Below are 22,589 nucleotides of genomic sequence, written 5' to 3'. Positions count from 1 at the left end.
TACTCATAAATTATTAATGTGATGTTTCACTCTCAGTGAGATAAATTAATCTCCAGTTAAAGTTGGTAGGGGGTAGATTGTATTTTTGATTTGCTACCCAACGCGCATGGCCTGTATTCCCAACAAAGTTATGCTGATATTTGACTTCCAGGTATTTATGAACATCCTGAAGCACAAAGTGATCCCTTGTACTGAAGAAGATTTGTCCACTCTTCAGGATCGTTGCCGGGACCCTGCTGTTTCTGTGCGGAAGCAGGCCTTGCAGTCTATAACAGAGCTCCTTGTGGTGAGAAAAAAATGTCATGAATTCTTATGCAGACGGGAGATGATTGAACTCTGGGTTAAAAGAAGGAGGAAACAGACAAATCTTGTACACGTCAGTTGTTCATTCAGTGAATTTCATTTTATGACTGTGTTTTAATTTTTTTTATTACCTTTTGACTTGTAAGTCATGACTCATTCTTATACATACTTCTGATTTATGTAGGATGCTTCCAACTGTTGGAAACATTTATTTTCCTGGCCGTTGATTTATGTGTCATGGAGAAAATGTTTATGTTGCTGGCCTTCTCAAGTTAAAAAAAAAAATCTGAATCACTTTACTAAGATGGAATGTGTAGATGATAGCACTGCAATATTTTTCCTTCTTTTCTATTTATTCGCAAAGGGTTAGTAACTTAAGCTTGGCGCATAGGGTTTATATTAAGCAAAGCTCTTTTTTTTTTTTTTTTAGTGTTAAATCATCTGCTGTAGAGCTTTATCGCAATACTGTTATAATTATTTATAGGGTTTTAAAACAAAGTATTACAGTACTTTAGCAGAAGCACCAGGTAGCTTGATCATAGATATGATCAAATACCTTGTGGTGTCAAGGGGATACAAGTCCCCTTGTCCCGTATGCTGCCACATTGCTGTGCTAGTTGAGCAGTATGCTGGGGTTTATTGAAATTTATTTTCAAAGTTAGTAGCTGAATCTGGATGTTGCTAGGCCTTTGCTGATCTTACCTATGCATATAGGATCCTATAATGATTTAAAAATGTTTCTAATACAATGTGTGTTTCTCTCAGTCTCAGCACAATAACGTTCTAGTGCAGAAGGCCTGGTTAAACGGAGTGGTGCCTGTTGTGATGGACACTGAAAGTTCTGTCCAAGAAAAGGCCTTGGATTGCCTTGATCAGCTCTTGTTGCAACATATAAAATGTTATAATAAGTTCAGGAGTGAAGATGAAAAGCAGACTCTAGCGTGGGATCTCCTTACCCTCCTGACTTCAGAAAGCCAGGAGCTGAAGTAAGTGCGTTTTCCCCTTCATTGTGGGCTCTGATGGCTTTTCTGTAACAGCCCTTTGTCCAATGCGTTGGATGTTTTTATTGCCTTTACTATGTTAGCATTCAGGGACAAAATCCAGATTTTTTTTTACTTTTAATCCTGTTAGAATACACAACTTTTCCTTTACAAAAGGAAATTGCCTATTAACTGGAGGACTCAGATAAGAGTATGAGTTGATACTCTCAGCACGCTCATTCACTGTGTAGCCCCAGACCATTAGGTATCATAGTTTACATATTGTTTAAATGCCTGTGCTGTCTGTTGTGCAAGGACAAGAAACTAAATTTATTGTTTGGGGTTTTTTTAAGCTATTTGAATTCCCTGCTTGAAACAGTCAGTATAAGTGCCTGTTAGTGCTAGAGTTGGAAACTATCACGTTGTGAGGTGCTTGTGTTGCTCTGCCAGTTCCTGGGACAGGGGAGCTGTCGAGCACGGACAAGCTGGCCATGGGTGAGAAGAGTGCAGTTTTCCTCTGTGTCAAGTATTTTCACTTGCTGCTCTTGTTACCTGTGCTCTCTCCCTGAACTCGAGTGTTCATATACAGGAGTGTTGCATGCTGTTCTTGATGTGTTGATAGCAGCATGAATATTTAAATCAAATGGAGGTGTTCTGATGACAGAAATAAGAGAGGATATATAAAGAAAGGAGAACATCGCCTTTTATTAATTCTGATGTACAATATGTTACTCGTCTTATGACAAATAGAATTATTCTGCCTTTTGGAGAATGCTGTGGGAAGAAGCAGAAGAAACGGGATGACACACAGTATGACAAGGACACAACATTGATTAAAGACAGCTGTATGTTTATTAGTCAACAGGGCATAATAGCTCAGAAATAGAAAATGAGATACTGGTTTTGCTGCCTTGCCAATCTGTGAAACTGTCAATGTTCTAATTTGGGCTATTTTATAACATAGATTGGAGATTCATGGTACCTTCTTCTTCATGACCTTAGAGTACCTTGCAGCTTGATAAATCTCAGAACTCTTTCAGCGTGAAGTAGGTAATTAGGGTTAAATAGAAAATTGAGCAAGTTTTGGTGCCTTAACATTACTGTATCCTGTCCCATTATGGGTATTAAATAACAACTACTAGAAAGTCTTTGTTACAGATTGCTGAAATGGTATTTTCTTGATGTGTCATGGTATCAGTTGGACCTTCTGTGTTGCTGACACAGAGCACTACAACCATGCTTGTATGCCCGGTCTGTAGTGCGTCAGGATTATGAACTGAAAGATTGAAAATATTGCTAGTAAAATACGTAGTAGAAATCCCTATGTATTCTGAGTAATGGGAATGCCAAGCGATAGCAGCTTCGTTGTGTTGCCCCGTGTATCCTGGACAGGGATGCTGGATTTTACTGCCAGTGTTTAAGACCAAGTGTTTTGTTTACTCCTCCTTTAACTTATTTTTCTTTTCTTTCTTCCCTGTAGCCGTTACTTGACCAAAGCTTTTCATATGTGGTCCAGACAGAATAAGTTCACCTCCACTTTCATTAATAACGTCATGTCTCATGTGGAAACGGAGCACGCTGTAGCGGCTTGGATGTTGCTTGCTAAGGTGGCAGGTTCTTCACCCAAGCTGGATTATTCCAAGATCATTGAATCCTGGGACAATGTCAGCAGGTATATGTGTGCTTTGAACTCCATCCTCCATTCTGCAGGAAAGAGATGGGGGTGAAGAGGAGGAACACAGCAAGTGAGCATGTTCTGTCCTTCCACAGGCAGGTTGCTGTTTAGCTGCTTAGATCACAGTTCTTTATTCAGGCAATCGGTTCTGCAGGTAGGAGGCAAGCAATGGCCCGCAGATTTGTGCAGTAACCAACTCTTACCTTAAGCTTTTTGAGTTTTCATTTGGTTTGACAGGTCAGCCTTAATAATGCATATCCCAGATGAAAGGATTTTTCTACTGTGATTTGGTGTTCTTCCTTAGTGATAATGTTAGTTTGTCTGCTCTGCTGTTTTTCAGGCAGCAGAACATGAACACTGATACTACAGGACATATACTGTGTGTCATCGGTCATGTTGCAAAGCACCTCCCTAAAAGCACCTGTGAGAGGCTGATCGGTGAGTGGCCCTGAGAAACTGCAGAGGGGAAGGCAGGGTTCATGCCTCCCATCTTAATGGTTATGTCTTCTCCAGAAGCGGTTGATAAGCTTAGAAAATGCTCATTTTATGTGTGTGATCTCGTTTTCAGATAATATCAAGTGCTGGCTGAGGGAGTCTCAGGGTCCCTTGGAAGTGATTAGCCCAGCTGTAGAAACTCTGCAGAAGCTCTGCCATGCGTATGCAGATGTGCCGGAGGAGGCACAGGTGTGACTTAAAATACGTCTTCTAAAATAGCTTGTTTCACACTTAGGGGGGCTGTCTCTTGAAGGCAGCTTCTGTCTCCAGTCTGTTGCTTGATTAGCTCTCTAAACAAAGAGGATCTGACTCCAGCAACTTGAGTCTGTTCTGCTCAGCTCCTTTACTTGCTTTACTGCTGTTGTGCTAGAGAGCATCCTGTAGCTCAGCATGGGCTTGTAAGAAATCTTTTTTCTTCAGAAGGATTTTTTTTCTCCCCACCCAAAATTTGCCTTCCGTCAAAGTTTACGGAATTGCTAAAGGTGCCTTTATGATATCAGCTATTTCTCAGGCTTGGTCCAGTTTGAAGCTACAGGTTTATACTATATGCTCTGATTATTCTATATCAGAGCTGCTGTAGGTACACATATTTTCTAGACCTCTTTCATGGCACCAAACAGGGAGTTAATAACACATCAATTGCACATTTCTCTTTTCTAGACCTCTTTCATGGCACCAAACAGGGATTTAATAACACATCATTTGCACATTTCTCTGCCCCCATTTGTTTTATGCCATGGCTTTGTTCTGCTCCTGTAGTGAGAAGGCAGGCTATCTGCTGCTGGTAAAATAGAGATCTCGGCCTGAGCACAGTCGCAAAGAAGATGCAGGTCTCTCTTGCTAATGATTTCTCTTTGTGTATGTGTTATATTTCTCTTTCAATATGGATGACATCTATTTTATAATAGGCATCCCAATAAAGTTCAGTAAATAGTATGCAAAACTGCGCACTCTGTGCTTCAGAAGCCAGGGTGGGTTGATGGTTTCTGGTTTTTTAGATCAACAGTCAGAAAATCCTCCCTTGCAGGTAAAGGCATCACAGTATGTTGGCTTACAACCACATGCAGATGTTCCTGTACATTGGTCACTTTAGCAGTTCTAACACCTTAGCTGCCATATGTATATGTATTTGGTTTCTCATGTTACCAGTTTTAGATGGTAGAAAAAGAGAAATGATGCTTTATTTTCATCACAGTCTGGTAGACGATTAGCTTTTTTCTGTTTCCCCTCCACTCCTCAGTATTGACATCGTGTTTTCATTTGAATGGAACTGCATTTTCCAAACAACATTTAAAAATTCACACAGACAACCTCAAATGTGTTGGATATACATGAAACAGTCGCCTAAATCCTTTTTGTTTAAATCTGTGTGACTTCTATAATGAAGTAAACTTAGGCCTGTGGATCATTAAAAGCCAGATTCTCCAAGGTGTTTTGACACTTGCACGCATCCTTTGATGTGCAGGAAGAATTTTAAAGCTCTAAGGCACTGTCTGATTGATTTCAATAAGTCCTAGATTATTAAAAGCATATCAAGACTTTCAGATTAGGGATTCATGTGTGGACAGATATTACAGCTACATTTTGTTTAATTAATAAAGTGCTGAATTAATTTTGTTTAATTATGGAACAGGAGCTGCTCAACCAGGTGTGTGGAGATTTAGTATCCACCTGTGAAAGCTATATTTCGAATATAGTCCTCAAAGAGGATGGAGCAGAGCAGCTGCAAGAAGATCTCTTGGTAAGTTTGGTTCCCCTTCACAGACTGGTCAAAGGATGTAGGTCTACTTGAAATTGGTGTTCCTTAAAGTTCACGTCAATAACTGTGTTACACAGGAAAATACTGATGTGCTCTCCCTGGGCGTAAGCTCGTAACGAAATCTGGTATTTATGGGCCTGGGAGCATACAACAGTTTTATGATCAGCAATTGCTTTAAGGATATGATACCCCATGTATTTTTAATAAAATGACATGGTTTTTCTTTGCTTTTCCACTCATACTTCTTAGATGAGCTGTTTGGGAAATAAGTCAGTAAAACGCATAGAATGCTTTGAGGAGTATTTCAGTATTATTAGTAGATGTGTGGGAGTTATAGCGTATTAAACACACACATGCACACACCCTATTTCTGTTTCAAAGCTTCACCTCCTGTTCTCTAGCCACTGTCTTCTTGAAAAGACTGAGGGAATTTTAAGTTGGTTTTGGAGAAGTACCATACCGGCTCCTGCTGACTTAATTTGCAGCTCAGCCATTGCCTTTTGACTGCAGTGTTGCTTTATCTCTGTAGGTGAGACACCTCTTCATCTTGGGTGAGGCTGCACAGCTGTGTCCAGCCAAAGTGGAGAGACGCATCTTTCTTCTGATTCAGTCCATTCTGGCTTCTTCTGTCAACGAGGACCCATGTGAGGCGCTCTCCTTACTGCCTTTGGTTTTGCATTTACAGACAACACTCTTTACCAGAAAAGCATGTTTTCATTCCTGACCTGTTCTCTCCTAGTGTCTAGTTCTCCAGATGGTGAGGAAATTCCAGCTTCTCAGCCACTGTCCCAATTCAGAGGATCAGCCATGCCTCCAGTAGTCAGAGCTCATGCATTCATTACTTTAGGTAAGTGCCATCCTGCAGTAGAAGCGTGCCCTCATGTACCCAATTCTCAGCCTTTTTCGTTAAAGTTCTGCTCAAAAGCTGTGTCAGTTGTAACAGATAGCCACAGTACTCAATGGTTGCACTGCCTCAGCTGATAGCTTTTAGCAATGCAAATATCCATGGTAACAAGTTGCACAAACCGTAAAAATACTGCCATCTATGTGACTGCTTCTTGAGGTGGTTAATGCATTAATAGTGATTAATAATTAGTAACGTCATTCAGAATTGTACTGTCCTTGTACTCAAAGTTGGTTGCTGTCTGGCTGAGGGATCATCTTACATGGAGTAAGGTGCTCAACAGAGGATGAAGAAAACTTGGTGCTTTCGATGCAGTTTAGAGCAGAATGACTGCACGTAGTTACTTGTTCTCCTCAGCATGAACAAAGAGCTTCTTTGTGATAGAAGCCTGGTCAAATCTACATCTCCAGTATTACGGAGAGTACTAAGTGAAAGTTCTGTAGTACCTCTGTGGTTAGAAACAAGTCTCTTCTCTTGTAGATAGATAGTATTATTCTTTCCTTAACTGCTTTGGGAAGCTTAATACTTCTGTACAGAGCTTAGAAACAGTTAGGGAGAAGTAATGTTGGAACGCAGGCTATTTTATATTAAGTTGGTTTAGTGATGCTCTTAGAGGTGGGTGTCTCCCTGCTATGCCTATGACAGCTGGGGCTGTTCTTTTCAGCTGCTTTGAATAAAACCCTGTACACAGAAATAGTTCGCTGTGAAGGAGGGAATTTGGCATAGAGACCCACACTATAGGTCTAAGAGGAGTTTGGAAGAACTCCTTGAAGTATCATTTCTTTGAGAGATCGTGCAGATTGCTCATCAAGTTTCAGCAAGTGTTTTTTGTTTATTCCCCTGTTTACTTCCTGATTCCTTTCTTGGCTCATATTGGACTCAAAGGAGGCAGTAAGCTGGGCTGTGGTGGTTAGGAAGAAGAACAAATTCACAGCACTGACAGTCTCGTCTCTGTTTCACAGGTAAATTGTGTTTACAGCATGAGGATCTGGCAAAGAAATGCGTTGCAGCTCTAGCTCGAGAACTGGAGGTGTCACATGATGTGGCTGTTCGCAATAACGTTGTCATCGTTATGTGTGATCTATGTATCCGCTACACATCCATGGTGGACAGATACGTTCCCAACATTTCGTTGTGTCTGAAGGACCCAAATCCCTTCATCCGTAAGCAGACGCTGATCCTGCTTACCAACCTTCTGCAGGTAAATAGAGGTCCTAAGCTTGTATCTGACAGCCCGCTTCAAGTACCGCTGTTGTGCTGAATACTGGCAACCTGACCAGTGTGTGTATTGCTTGTACCTTGATTAATCTACGTTTAATCATGAAGACTTTAAACTGTATATTTTGTTACTGCTTTGTTTTGCTAGCTAGGCAGAAATCATATCGAGGACACTTAACACAGTTGGATGAGATTGTTTTTAGGCAATGGTTACCTCTTTTCTGGTCTTTGTTTCTGTGAATTCCCTTCAATTTCACTCCTATATGAATGAATATAACAAGCATCACAGCACCTTTTTTTCCTACTGTCTCTGCTTATTGTTGTGTAAATGTTGAGAGGCTCAAGATGTTTACCTTCCCAATGTTCATATGAAACCAACCAAGGCAGATTTGGAGTGCATTTAGCTCTGAGAACAGTGTGGAAGAGCATGTGTGCCTTGGGATGGGAGAACAGATTTTTCATGTTTCCAATTTTATATTGATACCTGTGGTAGACCTAGATGCCTGCTGCTGTGGCATTTATGCTGTTTAAAGCATCCTCCAAAACATTGTCTTCTTGCGGTTTATTTTGTGTACCTCCAGCTGAAGTTGTGTAGCTTGCTCATTTGCGTGATGTACATGCTGCTAGGCTCCATCAGATGTTGTCCTGACTACAGTCTGAAGGTTCACACTAGGTTTTTCCTGATTCAGGTTGATAATTCACTTTCTGCCGATTTCTAACAGGAGGAGTTTGTGAAATGGAAAGACTGTCTCTTCTTCCGTTTCGTCAGTGTCTTGGTGGATCCAAATCCAGATATTGCCAGGTAAAATACTCATCTCTAAAATAATGAAGGAGTTGAAGATCAGAGATGTACTCAAAACCAATCCCGGTCTTGCACCTTCAGCACGCAAAGAAAAATTTCAGTGAGAGAGTAGATGATTATCCCATTAACCTCTTCACTTCTGCAGTTGTTCATGCTTTAAGGTCTACAACGGTAGCAAAGGAGTGGTGAACCTCTTTCCAAGTCATTTGAAGGTCCCCAAGTAGCAAGCTTGGGCTGTCTTGAAAGCATGCAGCTCTGCTCTATTTTTGACCCTCAGTTATCCAAAAAAAAGGAATTTTTGAAACAAGCCTTTATGAAATCTTCCTCATGGTTTTCTAATAGGCTCTGTCTTGAGTGCCAGTTTTGTTTTAGGAATAGGGTTAAATATTATCTTTTTTGTTATATGGCATGCCTTGTCTTTTTAAGCCTTCTACCACATTTTGTAATACTTTGACATGTAAGAGGAATTATGCACACTGGCTTTAAGTGCATGTTTATGAAGTTTTTGTAGGTTTCAAAGTCTCAAGCTGCTCTATTACGTGAGAAATGAGAGTGGGGCAGATTTCTCTAAGGATGGTAGATCATGCAGGGATGCTGGATGCAGAGAAGGCTTGGACACCTTGCTACTTGTTTCTACCTGGAACAATCAATCTGAAGATTGGTGTTTCCAAGGCCGTCAACCTGTCGTTGCTTGCTAGTGCATATTCACACTTACTTTTCTCTTCAGTGAGTTTTTAATATGTAAAAATGTCTTTCCAGTAGATGGTGACATTGCAACATCATGTTCCTAGAGCTTTAGCTAAGGAACACGGTGCTGTTTCTTTGGGAACCTTTTTCTTTGCATCTGCATTCAGTGACCGCGTCCAGACAAAAACATGTTCTTCAGGTCTGGGATTGACTTGCAGCTTTTGCAGGACTTTTGGTGATTAACTTTTTGCAAAGTACTGTAAGTGTCTCAGCCACAATGGAACTTAAGTTATTTAAATAATGGAAGTGTTGTGCCTGGATTCAAGTTCAAATTTATTTCTGTCTCTGTTTACTTTAATGGTAAAAAAAGGAAGTAGTATTGTGGATGCTGAAAACATCTCTCTCTTTCTGGATGAAAAAAGGCTTAAAGTCAATGAGCTGATATCCTTGTTCAAGCCCAGATGGAGCTGGGCAAGAATTAAACGTGGTATTGAGGGAGACTTGGCAGAGGAAAACCATCCCCCTGCTTTACGGCCTGTGAACCCTACACTGTTTTGGGCATGGCTTTTAGAAGCTACCTGATGATAAGTTCTTTCTTTTCATCCTTTCCAGGTTTGGAGAGTTCTGCCTGGTGCATCTCTTGCTGAAGAGGAATCCAGTAATGTTCTCCCAACACTTCATTGAGTGCATCTTCCATTTCAATAGCTATGAGAAACATGAAAAGTACAACAGGTTCCCCCAGAGTGTGCGGTCAGTTAAGCACATTTGTATCTCCTTTTTGCTAAATGATTGTCTGTCTGGCCATGCGGCTTTTGGTCACAGCAAAGCACTCATGGCACTTTATAATTATGTATGCAATAGGGTGAAAACAGCTAGGGGAAACTGTTAAATTAAGAGCGTCCTGCCTTCCCCGTTACACTTCTGGGAGGACTTCTGCATGTAATTTGTGGGAGTGTGTGGTATCCGAACAGGTTTATGGGTCTTGAAAATGACATTCAAATATTCCTTGCTGATTTAAAGCCTTATTATTTCTGTGAGTTCGCATAATGTGACTCGGCCCTTGTAAAATGTCTTGCTCTACCACAGGGCGAAGAATCTTTTCTCTCTGAAGGGAAAAGATAACAAAGAAAAAAGGATGCATATCTATAAGTTCCTGCTAGACCACTTTACAGATGAGCAGAGGTTCAACATCACAACAAAGATCAGCCACAGCATCCTAGGTAAGGGTCCATCTTTAAAAATCTGGCAAACAAAGAACGGATGTCTGTATAAAACCATTAGGCTCTCAATCCAGCCATGTTATCATCCTGTCTTTACTGGCACTGCTGTTTCCAGTAAAATACTTCTTATTTCTTCCCTGTGTGTTCCAGCATGCTTTGTGGATAAGGTCCTTCCATTGGACCTGGAAGCCAGTGAGCTGCTCTCGGATACATTTGCAGTCCTTAGCTGCAAAGAAATCAAGCTATCGACTATGAGATCAAAACCCGATGAAGACATTCAGCCTGATGAAGATGAAATGGCAATGGCCAATGCTGTCATGCAGGTGGCACAAAAAAAGCTGATCTCGCAGGTGAATGGCACTTGATCTGTTGTGGGAAGAGGGCTGGCCACCATACTGGGAGGAATTTTACCTTTCTGCAGTGGAGAAACTTGCACAAAAATTATCCAAGTAACATAGCGATGCCAATGACATACTGTGCCTGTAGGCTGTTATTCAGGCTCTGTCTGCAGGCCCACTCTCATCTGAGGGCACCTGTGGAAGCACTGTGTGTTGTAAAAACAAAACACTAAGGCTAAATTTGTGAAGGGCTTGTAATTGAGGGGTCAGTTGGAGTAATCAGAAATGCATTTCCTCTGAAGTCAGTGAAGCTATGCTAGGCTCCGTTTGTTCCACAGATCTCTTACTGGTAAAACATTTGAGCATAACAATGTTTCTTGTGCACCTTTTGGCAATTTGCTTTCAGTGTGAGAACTGACTGAATTAGTGATGTATCTTAAAAGACTCCACTTAGGTTAAAAGCCTGTGTACATGCATGCGGCATAAGAGCAGGCTTAATTGCGGTAATTCCCGTGCTATGGAGTGATAACTCCTCTCACTTAGGCCATTCATCTAGCCACAGAGTGGCTTCTCCTTTATTGCATCGTGTAACTATTCGTGCCTTGTTCAAACAAAGGTTCAAAAGAAGAACTTCGTAGAAAATATCATCCCAATAATCACGTCACTGAAGTCTTTGATGGAGCAGAAGAGGATCCCAGCTCTTAGGGACCTTATGAACTACCTGCGGGTAAGGGGAAGTGTTTTCTTGTTGGTTTTTTTTTTTCCTCTGTTGAGTTAATGTGTTACATGTGCAATCAGTAATGGAACGAACAGCCTTCTTAGAAGGAAATTTAGAAGGCATATGATGTTGTGACACTGCCACTGTGTTAAATAATGTGGGAGGTTGGAGGGATTTTAGATAAGGATCTCACAGTGTGTTATGCGTGAGCGTCCTCAGTGGAACGTGGGCAGAACGCTTGAATGCTGGAAAGCTTTTTCATGTTCCGAAGTACAAATTGGAATTGAAACTCTTAGTCTGTTAAAAACACCTCTGCTCTACCAACTGGTATTTCCTTTTGCACTTAAGCAGCTGTGATCTGAATGGAGACATGAATCAGTAGTCAGGAGAGATTTCTGAAAGAGTTTAAACATTCCTTATTGCTCCAGGAAATGATGCAAGATTACCGAAATGAAATCAAAGACTTCTTTGCTGTGGACAAGCAGCTGGCAGCCGAGCTGGAGTACGATATGAAGAAATATGAAGAGCAGCTGGCCAGGGAGAAGGAGTCACACTACGAGCAGGTCTCAGCAGCGCAGGCAGAGGTTTGTTGGTGCCATTAACTTTGTATACGTACTGTCTCCTCTGCTAAAGTTTGTGCACACATAACACCCAGAGTCTGTATGTCTGTGGACCTTGTTACAGCACTTTTAACAGAATGGTTATGTAATGTTATCATACTTCTTCACATTTGCTGACGGAAGCTTTGGTTTCAGAGTGATTTAATGTGCTTAGAACGACAACAAACAACACACGTTAGGCAAAGAGGAGCAGCAAGCAATTACTGTAAAAAGAATTCAATTTAAAGGGAAAACCAAGTCTAATTTGCCACTGGCTGTGCTTACATGTCGTATTGCTCTCTGTTCCCAGAGCGCTAAAGATGATAAACAGGTCAAAAAGAAAAGGGTTCATTTTGTCTGACTTTAGGTGTATACAGAGTGGAAACTTACATCTGGCCTAGTCATGCAGATCCTCTTTTAAAGTTAGTGTAAAGAAATAAGCGTGTGCTTGGGTCAGTTGTCCTGAACTATTTTAGATGCATACCTTAAGATGAGATGACTTCTACCCTGGAAGTACCTTTCTCTCTCTGCTGACTTTAAAAGAGCACCTATATATAGACTTCTAAACTGGGACATGTGTATCCCATCAAAAGTTCCTATTCGATTCTTGTTAAAATTTTGGCCAATAAATTCTTTCTCCCTAGCACCCCTCTACGTCTGTCACACAAAGGGCAGTTCTTAATCACACAGCGCGTAGGTCTAAGCATCTTGTATCTAGGGTTTTCTACACTTTTATCCATTGTTAGACATATGATATTTTCCTCTGTTTTCTGTAGCAACCTCTGTCTTTGGAGACAGCTGTACCACCTTCTGGTGGCTGGAATAATAATAGTCAGTCTCCTGTAAGTGGGAGACAGTCCTTGCCACCTGGATCGAGTCCTTCCTCTGTGCCTTCTGACTTTCTTACACATAATGCTGATGTTCTGAAACAGCCGTTACTCAGTTGCAGGTATGGGTTTCTCTTTATATTACTGGTTATGATATTCTGCAGGGCTATTGCTTTGCTTATCCACTCCTTACTTAGTGGTATGAAAGTCACCAGTGTTGCAGCATCATCTTCTCTGTTACATTTGGTGTTTAAGATCATAAGGGATTGGGAGGGGACAGGTCTCTCTCCTCATTACATGTATCTCATCTGGGCTTGCAGAAGGAAATCACTTCACTGTTTCTGTCGTGTTTTTTGCCCTGTAGGCCAGCGTCCTTGAGCACGCTTGCCATCCTGAACTCTGCCAGGAAAGCAACGGAAGCCAGAAGCAAGCAACGCAGCAAGAGTGTTGGAGGAAGTTTATCGGCTGTATCGCTTCCATCAAGCGCAGCTGGCAGCAAGCGAGGTAGGAAGCTTGCTGCAAACTCATCTGGCATTGGCCTAGATCTAGTTGACACAGCCTGATTGTTAGACCCTTGAGGTCTCTAAGTGAATACATTTCTATTCTTAATTATTTCCTTGTTATTTCTAGTATCCGTTCAAAGCCTGAATCAACAGTCTACCGGAGAAAATGTTTCTGTGGTGGGCCGTGCAATCAGCACACCGGAACGTAAGTGTAACCCAAAGAAACCCTTTCCAAATTGGGCTGAGCACTCATTCTCTGAGAGAGGTAGCAATGCATGGCTCCCCTAAAGAGCAGAGAAAACTAGTCATTGGTAGCTACAGATTATGTATTTATCTAAATGGTTGTAGTAAATAAGAACTGTTCTGAAATTGAAGGTCTCAGATGAATGATGTGCATAGGAAAGGACAGTCCAATACTATATATTATTATATTATAGTATTGAGTCAGTGCAGGAAAGCTTTTATTTTGGGCTGCTGAAGTAACAGAGCTACTGCCCTTTCTTCCTCCATCAACTCTGGGGTGCCGAGGAGGCATGTTGTCATCGTTCCTTAATAGCATGCGTTGCCCAAAGTGTGCGAGATTCTGTGATTCTGTTGCATTGAGACATTTGCTCTCCTTAACTCTGGAAGCATAGCTTACCGTTTTTAGACTGAATTACAGAACCCTACTGTGGAGGAGGGGTTGAAGGTCTGATCCTTTTCAGCTCTAAGACAGGGGGTTCCTGTTGTCCAAACAAAGGATCTCAGGTGAGCTAGGACCTGCTTCTAGAGCAGGCAGTGACCTGTGACAATTGCAAGAGAACACAAAGATCTGCTCAAGTGGGATTAATAACCTGCACAGTCATTTCTGACTCTGTGTGTGTGTGTTCTACCCTAAGAAAGAACTGAAATGAGCATTGGAGAATGAATGATTTGGTTTTTTTACTCTGCTGTGGAAATTAAAGTAAAAATACACAGAGAGGAATCTCTAATACACAAATTGTGAGAGCCTGCTGTGCTTACGTCCACTGCAGTTGAATCGCCATCTCACAAAACCTGACCTTCAAAAGTTAGATTTTATTGGAAAATTCTGACAGCCCCGCAGCATTCTGCAGTGTCGCTTTCTGCAAGCGCAAGGGGCAGTTATAGTAAACTGAGTTCCAGCAGTAGATTCCTTTCCTTTATGTCAATTTGCTGCTGCGCTCCTTTAGGGCATCTCCGTTGTAGCGCGAATTGTGAGTGTGATGAACACCCTCACGCACTCTGGAGAGAGCTCCAGTTAAGCTGGGAGTACAGGTGAGTGTCTGACAGGTCATCTCTCATTAGGCAGTTGTGAATTGTTGCGGGGAGGGGTCGATGTTGCAGAAGCATAGGTACCTGACTGCACTCTTTGCCTGTATCTGTGCAAACTCCTGACCTGCAGGCACACAGGAGAGCAAGCGACATGTAGCCAATAAGGCAGTCAGCTGTGCGGCAGTCTGCAAATACCTGACATCCGCGAGCAGGCAGGAGCAAACCAGCGGCAGTGATGTGCATCCACTGGAAAATCCGACCCTTCTCTTCCCTGTATGCTCCGCTGTTTGGCTAGATTTGTCTGCCTCAATGTTTCTCTTTGCTGCCTGAGCAACAAGCAATGATCTTTTTGCAAAAAAATTGGGGGCATGTTTTTAGAGAGCAAAAATCTTTAAGCGCCATATCTCTGTCTGGAAGCTTGCGTGGCTGTTTCTCTTGAGCACCATATGGTGAAAAGGAGGAAGGATGTTAATCTGCAGTGGTACTAGGGCTGAATTCCTACTTTGCTTCGAGGCAGCATGTGTCCTTCAGCAGGGAGACAAACTGTACAGTGCAGTATCATCACTTCAGTTAGCGTGTGTTGAGCCATCTGCATGGTGGCGCTGGGTCTTGCAGGCTGGTAGACAATCAAAATAAAACATTTTTATTTCTCTGGTATATCATTCTAAAACTATTGGAGATGCAGTTCTTTGTAAACCATTTTGTACTTGAGAAGTTAAGAACAGCTGTCTCTTCTCTTTACCTTATTCAACCGTTCTGGCTGTCACTTTCTCCCCTGCTGTCTTTGGGTCTCCTTCTCAACTTCGTTACTTTGGGAATGGCTAAGTGGGTCTGGGCAAGTGGAGATTGCTTCACTGTGGTAAAGAAACACACGTTGTGAAGATACCACCTTTGATGGCATGGGAAGCCCTACCTGATGACCGTTGTCTACCATTTCCTTCCTCCCTTCCTTCCTTTCACATAAACTTCTCATTAACCAAGATAACTTGTTAAGGCACACACTGCACAAAGTCAGGACACTTGCAGGTCAGCCTTGAGATGCAGAGGCCAACTGAGGCAGGTAGATAGATCAAGTTGGATTTCCACTACAAGCTTCAGTGATTCCCTTGCAGGACAGGGAAGCAGTTAAAGAGCAAACCCAGGTAGTCTGTAGAAAGAAGTCCTTTTACCAGAGTTTCCAACTCCTGCCCTATAAAGCACTTTCTACCTTAATTCCTTGTGAAAGATTCTGGGAAACATGAGCATAAAACAGAGCATTCAGTAAAGTAAAATCTGAATATTGTGACATCTCTCCCGAGATAAATGACAGGAAAGAGACAGCTGACAACTATGGCCTATTCAGGCAAGCTAAATTCTACTTAGCTTCCTTGTCAAGTGATTCCTCTTTTCTGGCTGCAGGCAGTTCCTTACAGAATGGCTGTTCAGGTTCTTTGTCCGTCCTCAGGGGCCCCATATTCTGCCTTGACTAGGCAAAGCAACTGGCCTGACTCTAACATGTTGTTGTGAAAGATGGCGAAGCTTCGGTTCAAGGTGTGGCTCTCCCACCTGGGTGGGACAAGGAGGTGCGTGACTGAGGTCCCGTATTTAAATTCAGTTCCTCCACATAGAAGGGAGGCCGTAAGTCTGGAGAATGAAGCTGATGTGCACAGATGGCCCATCAGATTCAGCACATAGTTTTGAGGCTGGACGGGAGACACTGAGATCTGCTGGGCTGGAAAGGAGAGATGTGTATGTGCTTGCAATTAACGGGATATACTTACTCTGTGACACTTAAGTGTTCTACTACAGCATGCCTTGCCCTCTGGCTATGTCACAAGCTGACTGCTAATATGTGCTTTTTCTTTCAGAGACCATTAATGACTTGACTTTTGGTGCTGGGGTCAGTTACATCAGCTTGACGCACACACCCGGTTCAGCTCCAGGCAAGTTATCTTTGTGATTCTAATTTGAGGGGGGGAAAAAAACCCAAATGATCAAATCTGTGGCATTTTTTAAAATATGAAAATATACGCATTATTTGCAGAGAAGAAAGAGGCTGAGGATGAGCCAAGAGATATTATCTGTTTGACATCACCAGAGAAACCGTAAGTTCAACGCAGGTCTGAAACAGCAATCACAGTGAGAAAGACTGATAAAGTGCTTTAAAATAAATGGTTGTTCTGCTTCCCTCTTCTAGCCCGTCCCTGCCACGGGAATGGAAAGTAGAATCCCCAGCAAGGAAAAAAAGCAGCCAACGTGTCCCTCTGAGACGGTCCCAGCGAAGGACTCCACTGAAACCAGACAACTGATCCTTTCATTGAACTTTTGTACAGAATCATCATGTTGCCCGAAATCTGTCCTTGTCCTTTTCCTCTGTACTTATAAATCATTGTGGGCACACGTCCTTCCTTCCTTATCTATTCTTATTTGGTTTTTACATGAAACTGTCTAGAATATGGGCATACAAAGCCTGCATTAACACATGTATGTATTATAAACTGCTGCTGTTGACAAAGCTCACTGGAGTGCTAGAAAGCTGCAGTATAAAGGGAGGCCTGCTCTTCACTCACAGGATGTATAATTTGTCCATTTGGAAAAGTAAGAGCATAATGTTGCCACAAGCTTAGCAATAAATGCATTTATCACAGCTTGCAGGGAGTGAGTGGCTCAGCTTATTTACTCGATCCCTCATTGTCCCTCTTGGTTATATACTAGAGTTGCTTTAATTTGAACAAAGGTATAACAGCTTGTCACTGCCACACCCCTAAATCTGGTAATTGCACGCTACATCACCTCTTATTTGTTGTGCAAACTCCTGTGTGTATGAACAGCCTTAATGTTCTTTTATATGGAATATTTCCATTCTTGAACTATGTTATTTCCAACTATTAAAATTTTATGAAAATAAATGGTTACAGAATTAATTCCACCCACAGCTTCTCTCCTCTTCTTGATCTGACAGAGAAATTATTTTTTTCTATAGATTTCTACAGCCTCAAAGTCTCTTCTACTACGTCGCTGGTATCTTAGGCACTCAGTTCAATTAATGTTGGACCCAGCAGCTTTTAAATATAGACTCGTACTTGACTGCAAGCAGGAAATGAGTAACTCACTGAAATCAAGGTTGGTAAGTCGTATGCATAGCTTTGCTGTGCTCTGCGCAGATAACTTGTTTATCGTAAATGCGCTGTGTAAATGCTGGAATCTGACCCTTCCTGAGTCTCTCTGATGCCCTGTTAACCTAATTGAAGTTTTTCCCATTGCTAACGTCTATTACAGAGCTCTTGCCCTAGATGTCATTGAAACTTGAAGATGGAATCTGTTTTATTCATGCTGGTTTGTCTTACTCAGACATGAATTCACAACAGAAACGGAGTAGGCTTCTCGGTGCAAGTGGAAACAGAGGCTGAGCGTGCTTTTGCCACAGCCCTTCCAGAGGCACTTACCTTCTGCACTGGAATCCCATCATTTGCCCTCACTTTCCCTATTCTGTTTTGAAGATCAGAGAAACCTTCAAGTGAGGTTAAACTTTATTCTCAAAGTCAAAGTCAAAACCTGGGAACAGGGGACGTATGGAATGGCTTTGGCTTAAGTGACGGTCAGTTATGGCCACATCCATTTATTTTGTACCTTCTCTCCTGCCTTAAAGTATTATTTAACCACTTTGGTAAATTGGAACGGTTCATTTCCTACTTCGTGCTCTTCTAGTTTTTGTTCTGTCCTCGAGCAGCATTTAGATGAGCCCAGTGAGCATTAATCTGTCTTCTCTAGAGAAGAACCAGGGATAGACAAGTGTCCAAGAACAAACTGATGAAGAGCAAGATACCTTGGACTTTCTGTAACCTTCAGCCCAATACAAGTAAGTGAGTGCTCTGACAGAAGAGACTTTCCCTTATTTCACTGAATTGAAAACAGAAGCTTCCAATAATATGACTGTTTAAAACCAAAACCAAACAAAAAACCCTACAAAAATGCTTTATAGCTTGGTATTTATGTAAAACATTCTTGGCAAAGTTAAACGTAATACATTAGTACAAACCTGAATATTATTCACAATGATACAATGAATTCCATCAATCAGATCTCGTGAGCTGTATCAGGGGGATCATCTCCCCTTCTCTCGTTAGAGATGCCACTGTCACATTTTAGAACTGAAAAATAAGTCTTGATTCTTAGCTTGCTGGCTTTTCACACGAAGGCTGCCTTTGGCTCATGGTGAGACTGTAGATTGTGCTCCCATAGTGCCCAGAGCTACCCTGATTCAAACCTTTTCTTTCTCTCCCTTATTATAGGTATCCTAAAAGCAGCATAGAAAAGGAATAGTGGATATACAGAAGGTGCAAAGGAATGTTACGCTCACTACTGTCAGAATGATTAGAGGCAGCGTGCAGCCAGTGAACGGTACAGTGTGTCTTGGTCGAAGAGCACGTCTTGAGAAGGTAACCGTAATGTAGTTGCAAAATAGCAGTGGTAATGTCCGAGTTACACAGAGAACGTATGGTTATTGCTGCCCCATCCTTATTTTTACTTTCATTAGCAAAAGAAGAAGTGGTAACACTTTGTTTAGGCAAAACAAATGCAGCAATGGCATGTCCAGCGAGGCCCCTAGGAAACAAAGCAGATAAATGCAGAACACTAAAAAATAACACTGACAGTCCAAATCGTCAAGTATCCAAAATACTGTATACAGGAAAAGTTAAGACAACTCAATTCATATTGGAAATACAAGAACACTAAATTATGCTACGTTAAAAAAAATTCTTAAACCACAGCACAGTTCTAGTGTTGCATCCACATCTTGCAGTCTTATATTACCCAATGCTGTTCAACACTATCAACATACATGTTTCTGGGAAACACGTGTTTCCAATTATTCTCTCTAAAGGCAAGAGAACTAGATTGGGTTTCTTTTTTTTTTTTTTTTTTCTTTTACCATCTAGAGAAAAGTTGCAACTGACACTACAAAAGTGCTTTTGTATTGAGCTTTTGCTTTCCTAACTCCAGAAACAGTTGCCTTGGCTATGCAGTTTAAACCTGTCAAGTTGCCACAGCTGGTCACACTGTGTTAGTGCTTTAGGGAACTTGCAGAGGGGTAGCAGACATTGAAGTCACTCTGTCACCTTGTTGGAACTGAATCCAAAAGCCATCCCTGGATATTTCTTGCAACAACAAAAACAAAGTGTTGGTCACTGGCAAGAAAAGTAAGTTTTATATATAAGAAAGTTGATAGCTCCTGCCATAAATTTACAAAAACTATCCCTGAGTGACTCTGTTCTGTGTCTGGTAAGACCTCTTGTGACAAGGAAATTGCTGAAGCTAGCTTAAGAGGAAGGAGATGCTGTTCCACCTGCAGTTTTTTATTACACTTTGCAATAATACTGATATGCTCTGACAGTGCCATACTATAGCAACATTTGAGCTCCTCTCTGTAGCTTAAAAAGTAAAAAAATAGCTACATTCCTTAAACACTGCTGGCATCATGTATTTACACTTTAAATAGAAATGTTACCTTTTCTGAAGTAATCAAAATATATCTTTGCAAAAAATTTAGAATGTGGGATTTTAAAAAATAAATGGAGAAGGTAAAAAAGCTTGAAGACACCTCAGTACCTTTTATGGGAATCTTAGCCCCTGAAAGTATTTGGCTTTAATTTTCCTGAAAGGGATGTCTTAGCACTAGGTTCTCTGCCTCCACTATAAGCCTCTTTAAAACACCAGAAGACGCAAGAGGCAAGCCTGCTTTGTGCAGATTAGAATGAAGGGTTACCTGCGTGCAATGGGTTTTCTATAAAGCAGTGAACAGAAGCAATCCTTCTGGCCTGATGCTGCCCATGTTTCATGTTAAATGGAGCAACGAGAATTCAGTAAGTTTACAAAAGGGCTGAGAACAGTAGTTGCGTTTACTGTAGCGGTATCTGTCACTGTAGGCTATTCAGATACCCCGTTCTGCACCTGAGCAGTCAGAGTCAAAAGCACAAGACAATCACAAATGTGTAAAAGTCACCAGCCAGGCCTGGGCAACAAGCTGCTGAGAGGAAGGCTGCCCCTTGCATGGATAAATCTTATTCTTTGAAGTCCGTCTATTGCCGTATCAGCACCTTTTTTGTCTACTAGTAATTTGTACTAGTAATGTCTACTACACGTTTACCTAACGCTGTTCCCCTGGTTGGTTTGCACATTGTGGCTGTGTCCCTGCAGCACAAATAGAAGGCAATTCCACAAACTTCCACAGCCCAGTCTCTTGGGAAGTATTAAAATGCTTCCTTAGTCCAAGGACAGGTTTAGGTGATCCTGTTGGTATCTCCGGAGGCAGGGGAGACGCAAGTTGGGCAGTGAGGAGTTACTTTAAACTTTGGCAAAGAAAAAGAAGATATACAGATAGCTAGCTATCAAGTTCTTGTGTGTTCCAAACTCTTCCAAGCGCACTTAATTCATCTTTTGCTCTTGCTTTGAGTTCCTGGAGGAGGTATTTTCACACTTGCTTTTGCTGGTTTGCAATATTCTTTTGGTGTCTTAGATGACAAATGAAGACTTGTGTCTGAAGTCACCCTGCAAGAAAACAGTTCTGGATGTAGGAAGGATCTAGTGGCTTTTCCAGGCACCTCTTTGTTCCTGCTGCCCCCAACTGCAACATGCCCGTGAAAGGCAGACCCAACCTGTATAACTTCTAGCATTCGGTCTAGGTGGCACCCGCTTCCAGCTGGTGAGGAGAGGGAGCCACCACTCATACTGGCCAGACGCTCCTTCTCCTGCTGTCCTCCTCACATACCAAGGCATGGCGGGGGACTTTCTCATTCCCTCTTCAGTATCTCTGCTAATAGGGAGAGGCTTTTTCTGATCTTAAGCTTAGTGATCTATTCAAATCCCAAAATGCAAATTCTCTTGTAAAAGCATCATGGCCTGCCCACTTAATCCAATGAAACTCATCCTAAAGGGGTCAAGCCATAAGATAACTGAGACAGAGCAGAGCTGCATTTGATAGCTCTTGGCATCAGTGACTTAAGGCAACTTAAACTGTTCATCGTTTCTAAGGAAATGACTCAGCCTTCACCCTTCTGTTTTCTCTATGTTTTAAATCCTTGCTTCTGAATGGTGCCCACTCTAAGAAAGTCTGTAGTCCCTAAAAAAGCTAGTAGTCCTCTGCCCACCCTCTTCCTCTCCTAAGCAGAGAGATGTTAAATGCAAATCATTGGTTACCTCATCATCTGTCCGGATATAGTTAACACCATCGGGTTTCGCTGGAGTCTTGTAGCTGAAATAAAGGAAAAGATTTCATTTCTGGGACAAGGAGACAGGAGGATTTTGGAGAGGAGGTGCTAAGAAAGACGAAAATGAGGAAGAGCGGCCGAATGAAAAGAAAGCGAGAGAAACCCAGCTCATTGCTCAAATGATAGATCTGTGCTTATTCCATCATTTGTCATGACTGGGATTTTTTTTCTAAATTCCCCTTCAGCACAGGGTAAAAAGATTGCTGTATGCTTCCACAAGACTAATTCTGCAAAGAGATTAACTGATTCTTTTCTGGGCTCTCCTGCTCTGGTCCCTGTGCACTACCTTTCTGTGTGCCTCCTGCATTGTTTCCTGCAGCAATTATAAAGTTCATTTTAAACCTTCACTGCCAGATGCCTTCAGCATTTTCCTTAGTTATAAGGAAGCACCACTTGTTTGCAATCCCACAGGAATTCAGAATTTATATACGACTGTCAAGTCCAGTGTATGCCAACCCTCAGCTGCATTTAAATAGGATATTTGGAGCTTTTTCTGAAAAACAAACCAAACCAAACAAGACAGGACTTCTGCTGAAAAGCAACAGTTAACATGGAACAAATCTATCTGGTGAGAATCTTGGTTTTACATATATTATCTCTTCTACAGATTCTGTAAGGATATCAAGGCTTGTTTCTGATGCTAATGCTGTTGGTTTTAACATTTTAATGTGCATTCTAAAATGGTTGTTTTTAATCCCAAATTTAGGTTCTCACAACTAGTGAGATTTCCTGCAGAGAGCCTACTCTTCTGCATATATTTTCTATGCATGTCCTGATGCTTTAAACTAATTGTGCAGTGAGCTCTGTTCATTAAATTGTAGACCTCATTATGCCAACAGCACATAACCTATTGGACAAACACCTGTGGGCACTTAATTGTGCTGGTCTCCCCTCCCCGTGCAAAGCATGATGATATTAGAGCACAGCTTTCACTCCTCTGTCTTGTCTTGGTAGCAAGCACAAGAGAAGCCACACCAAAATTCTCCCTTAGACAAATAAACCTTTGCCATGGTGCAGGGTTTGCAGTGGGGAATTGGACACT

The 22,589-nt window shown here is 41.7% G+C and overlaps 2 protein-coding genes and 1 long non-coding RNA gene across 8 annotated transcripts in view; 2 read left to right on the top strand and 1 right to left on the bottom strand.

The window, feature by feature from the left end:
• NCAPD3 (non-SMC condensin II complex subunit D3) overlaps positions 1-17,235 on the top strand; it is a 30,121-nt gene extending 12,886 nt beyond the window's left edge. For both annotated transcript variants that reach the window (XM_087763322.1, XM_087763321.1), the window contains exons 15-35: positions 152-286; positions 1,069-1,289; positions 2,764-2,955; positions 3,299-3,396; positions 3,527-3,642; positions 5,087-5,194; positions 5,742-5,856; positions 5,952-6,059; positions 7,079-7,317; positions 8,057-8,136; positions 9,436-9,573; positions 9,910-10,043; positions 10,194-10,393; positions 10,998-11,108; positions 11,528-11,683; positions 12,475-12,647; positions 12,890-13,029; positions 13,156-13,233; positions 16,148-16,222; positions 16,324-16,384; positions 16,477-17,235. In XM_087763322.1, coding sequence (XP_087619448.1) covers positions 152-286; positions 1,069-1,289; positions 2,764-2,955; positions 3,299-3,396; positions 3,527-3,642; positions 5,087-5,194; positions 5,742-5,856; positions 5,952-6,059; positions 7,079-7,317; positions 8,057-8,136; positions 9,436-9,573; positions 9,910-10,043; positions 10,194-10,393; positions 10,998-11,108; positions 11,528-11,683; positions 12,475-12,647; positions 12,890-13,029; positions 13,156-13,233; positions 16,148-16,222; positions 16,324-16,384; positions 16,477-16,588 — 2,790 coding nt within the window. In that variant the 3' untranslated portion in view covers positions 16,589-17,235. The remainder of the gene's footprint in view (positions 1-151; positions 287-1,068; positions 1,290-2,763; positions 2,956-3,298; positions 3,397-3,526; positions 3,643-5,086; positions 5,195-5,741; positions 5,857-5,951; positions 6,060-7,078; positions 7,318-8,056; positions 8,137-9,435; positions 9,574-9,909; positions 10,044-10,193; positions 10,394-10,997; positions 11,109-11,527; positions 11,684-12,474; positions 12,648-12,889; positions 13,030-13,155; positions 13,234-16,147; positions 16,223-16,323; positions 16,385-16,476) is intronic.
• A 1,347-nt stretch (positions 17,236-18,582) lies between these two features.
• The window catches only part of LOC148054982 (uncharacterized), a 30,199-nt gene continuing 26,192 nt past the window's right edge, over positions 18,583-22,589 (top strand). For 4 of the 5 annotated variants that reach the window (XR_015706092.1, XR_015706091.1, XR_015706089.1 and 1 more), the window contains exon 1: positions 18,600-18,718. This is a non-coding gene — a long non-coding RNA (uncharacterized LOC148054982). Of the gene's footprint in view, positions 18,719-22,589 lie in introns of all 5 variants that reach the window. The other variant, XR_015706090.1, reaches the window with a different exon arrangement.
• JAM3 (junctional adhesion molecule 3) overlaps positions 20,630-22,589 on the bottom strand; it is a 29,123-nt gene continuing 27,163 nt past the window's right edge. Inside the window, exons 8-9 of the mRNA XM_087763478.1 lie at positions 21,477-21,531; positions 20,630-20,828 (exon numbers count right to left, since the gene is read on the bottom strand). Coding sequence (XP_087619604.1) covers positions 20,793-20,828; positions 21,477-21,531 — 91 coding nt within the window. The 3' untranslated portion in view covers positions 20,630-20,792. The remainder of the gene's footprint in view (positions 20,829-21,476; positions 21,532-22,589) is intronic.

Source organism: Nipponia nippon, unplaced genomic scaffold (assembly GCF_047370975.1).
Source record: "Nipponia nippon isolate SJK-2023a ecotype South Korea unplaced genomic scaffold, ASM4737097v1 scaffold_28, whole genome shotgun sequence".
Classification (NCBI taxonomy): domain Eukaryota; kingdom Metazoa; phylum Chordata; class Aves; order Pelecaniformes; family Threskiornithidae; genus Nipponia; species Nipponia nippon.
This window is presented reverse-complemented; position numbering and strand designations above follow the sequence as displayed.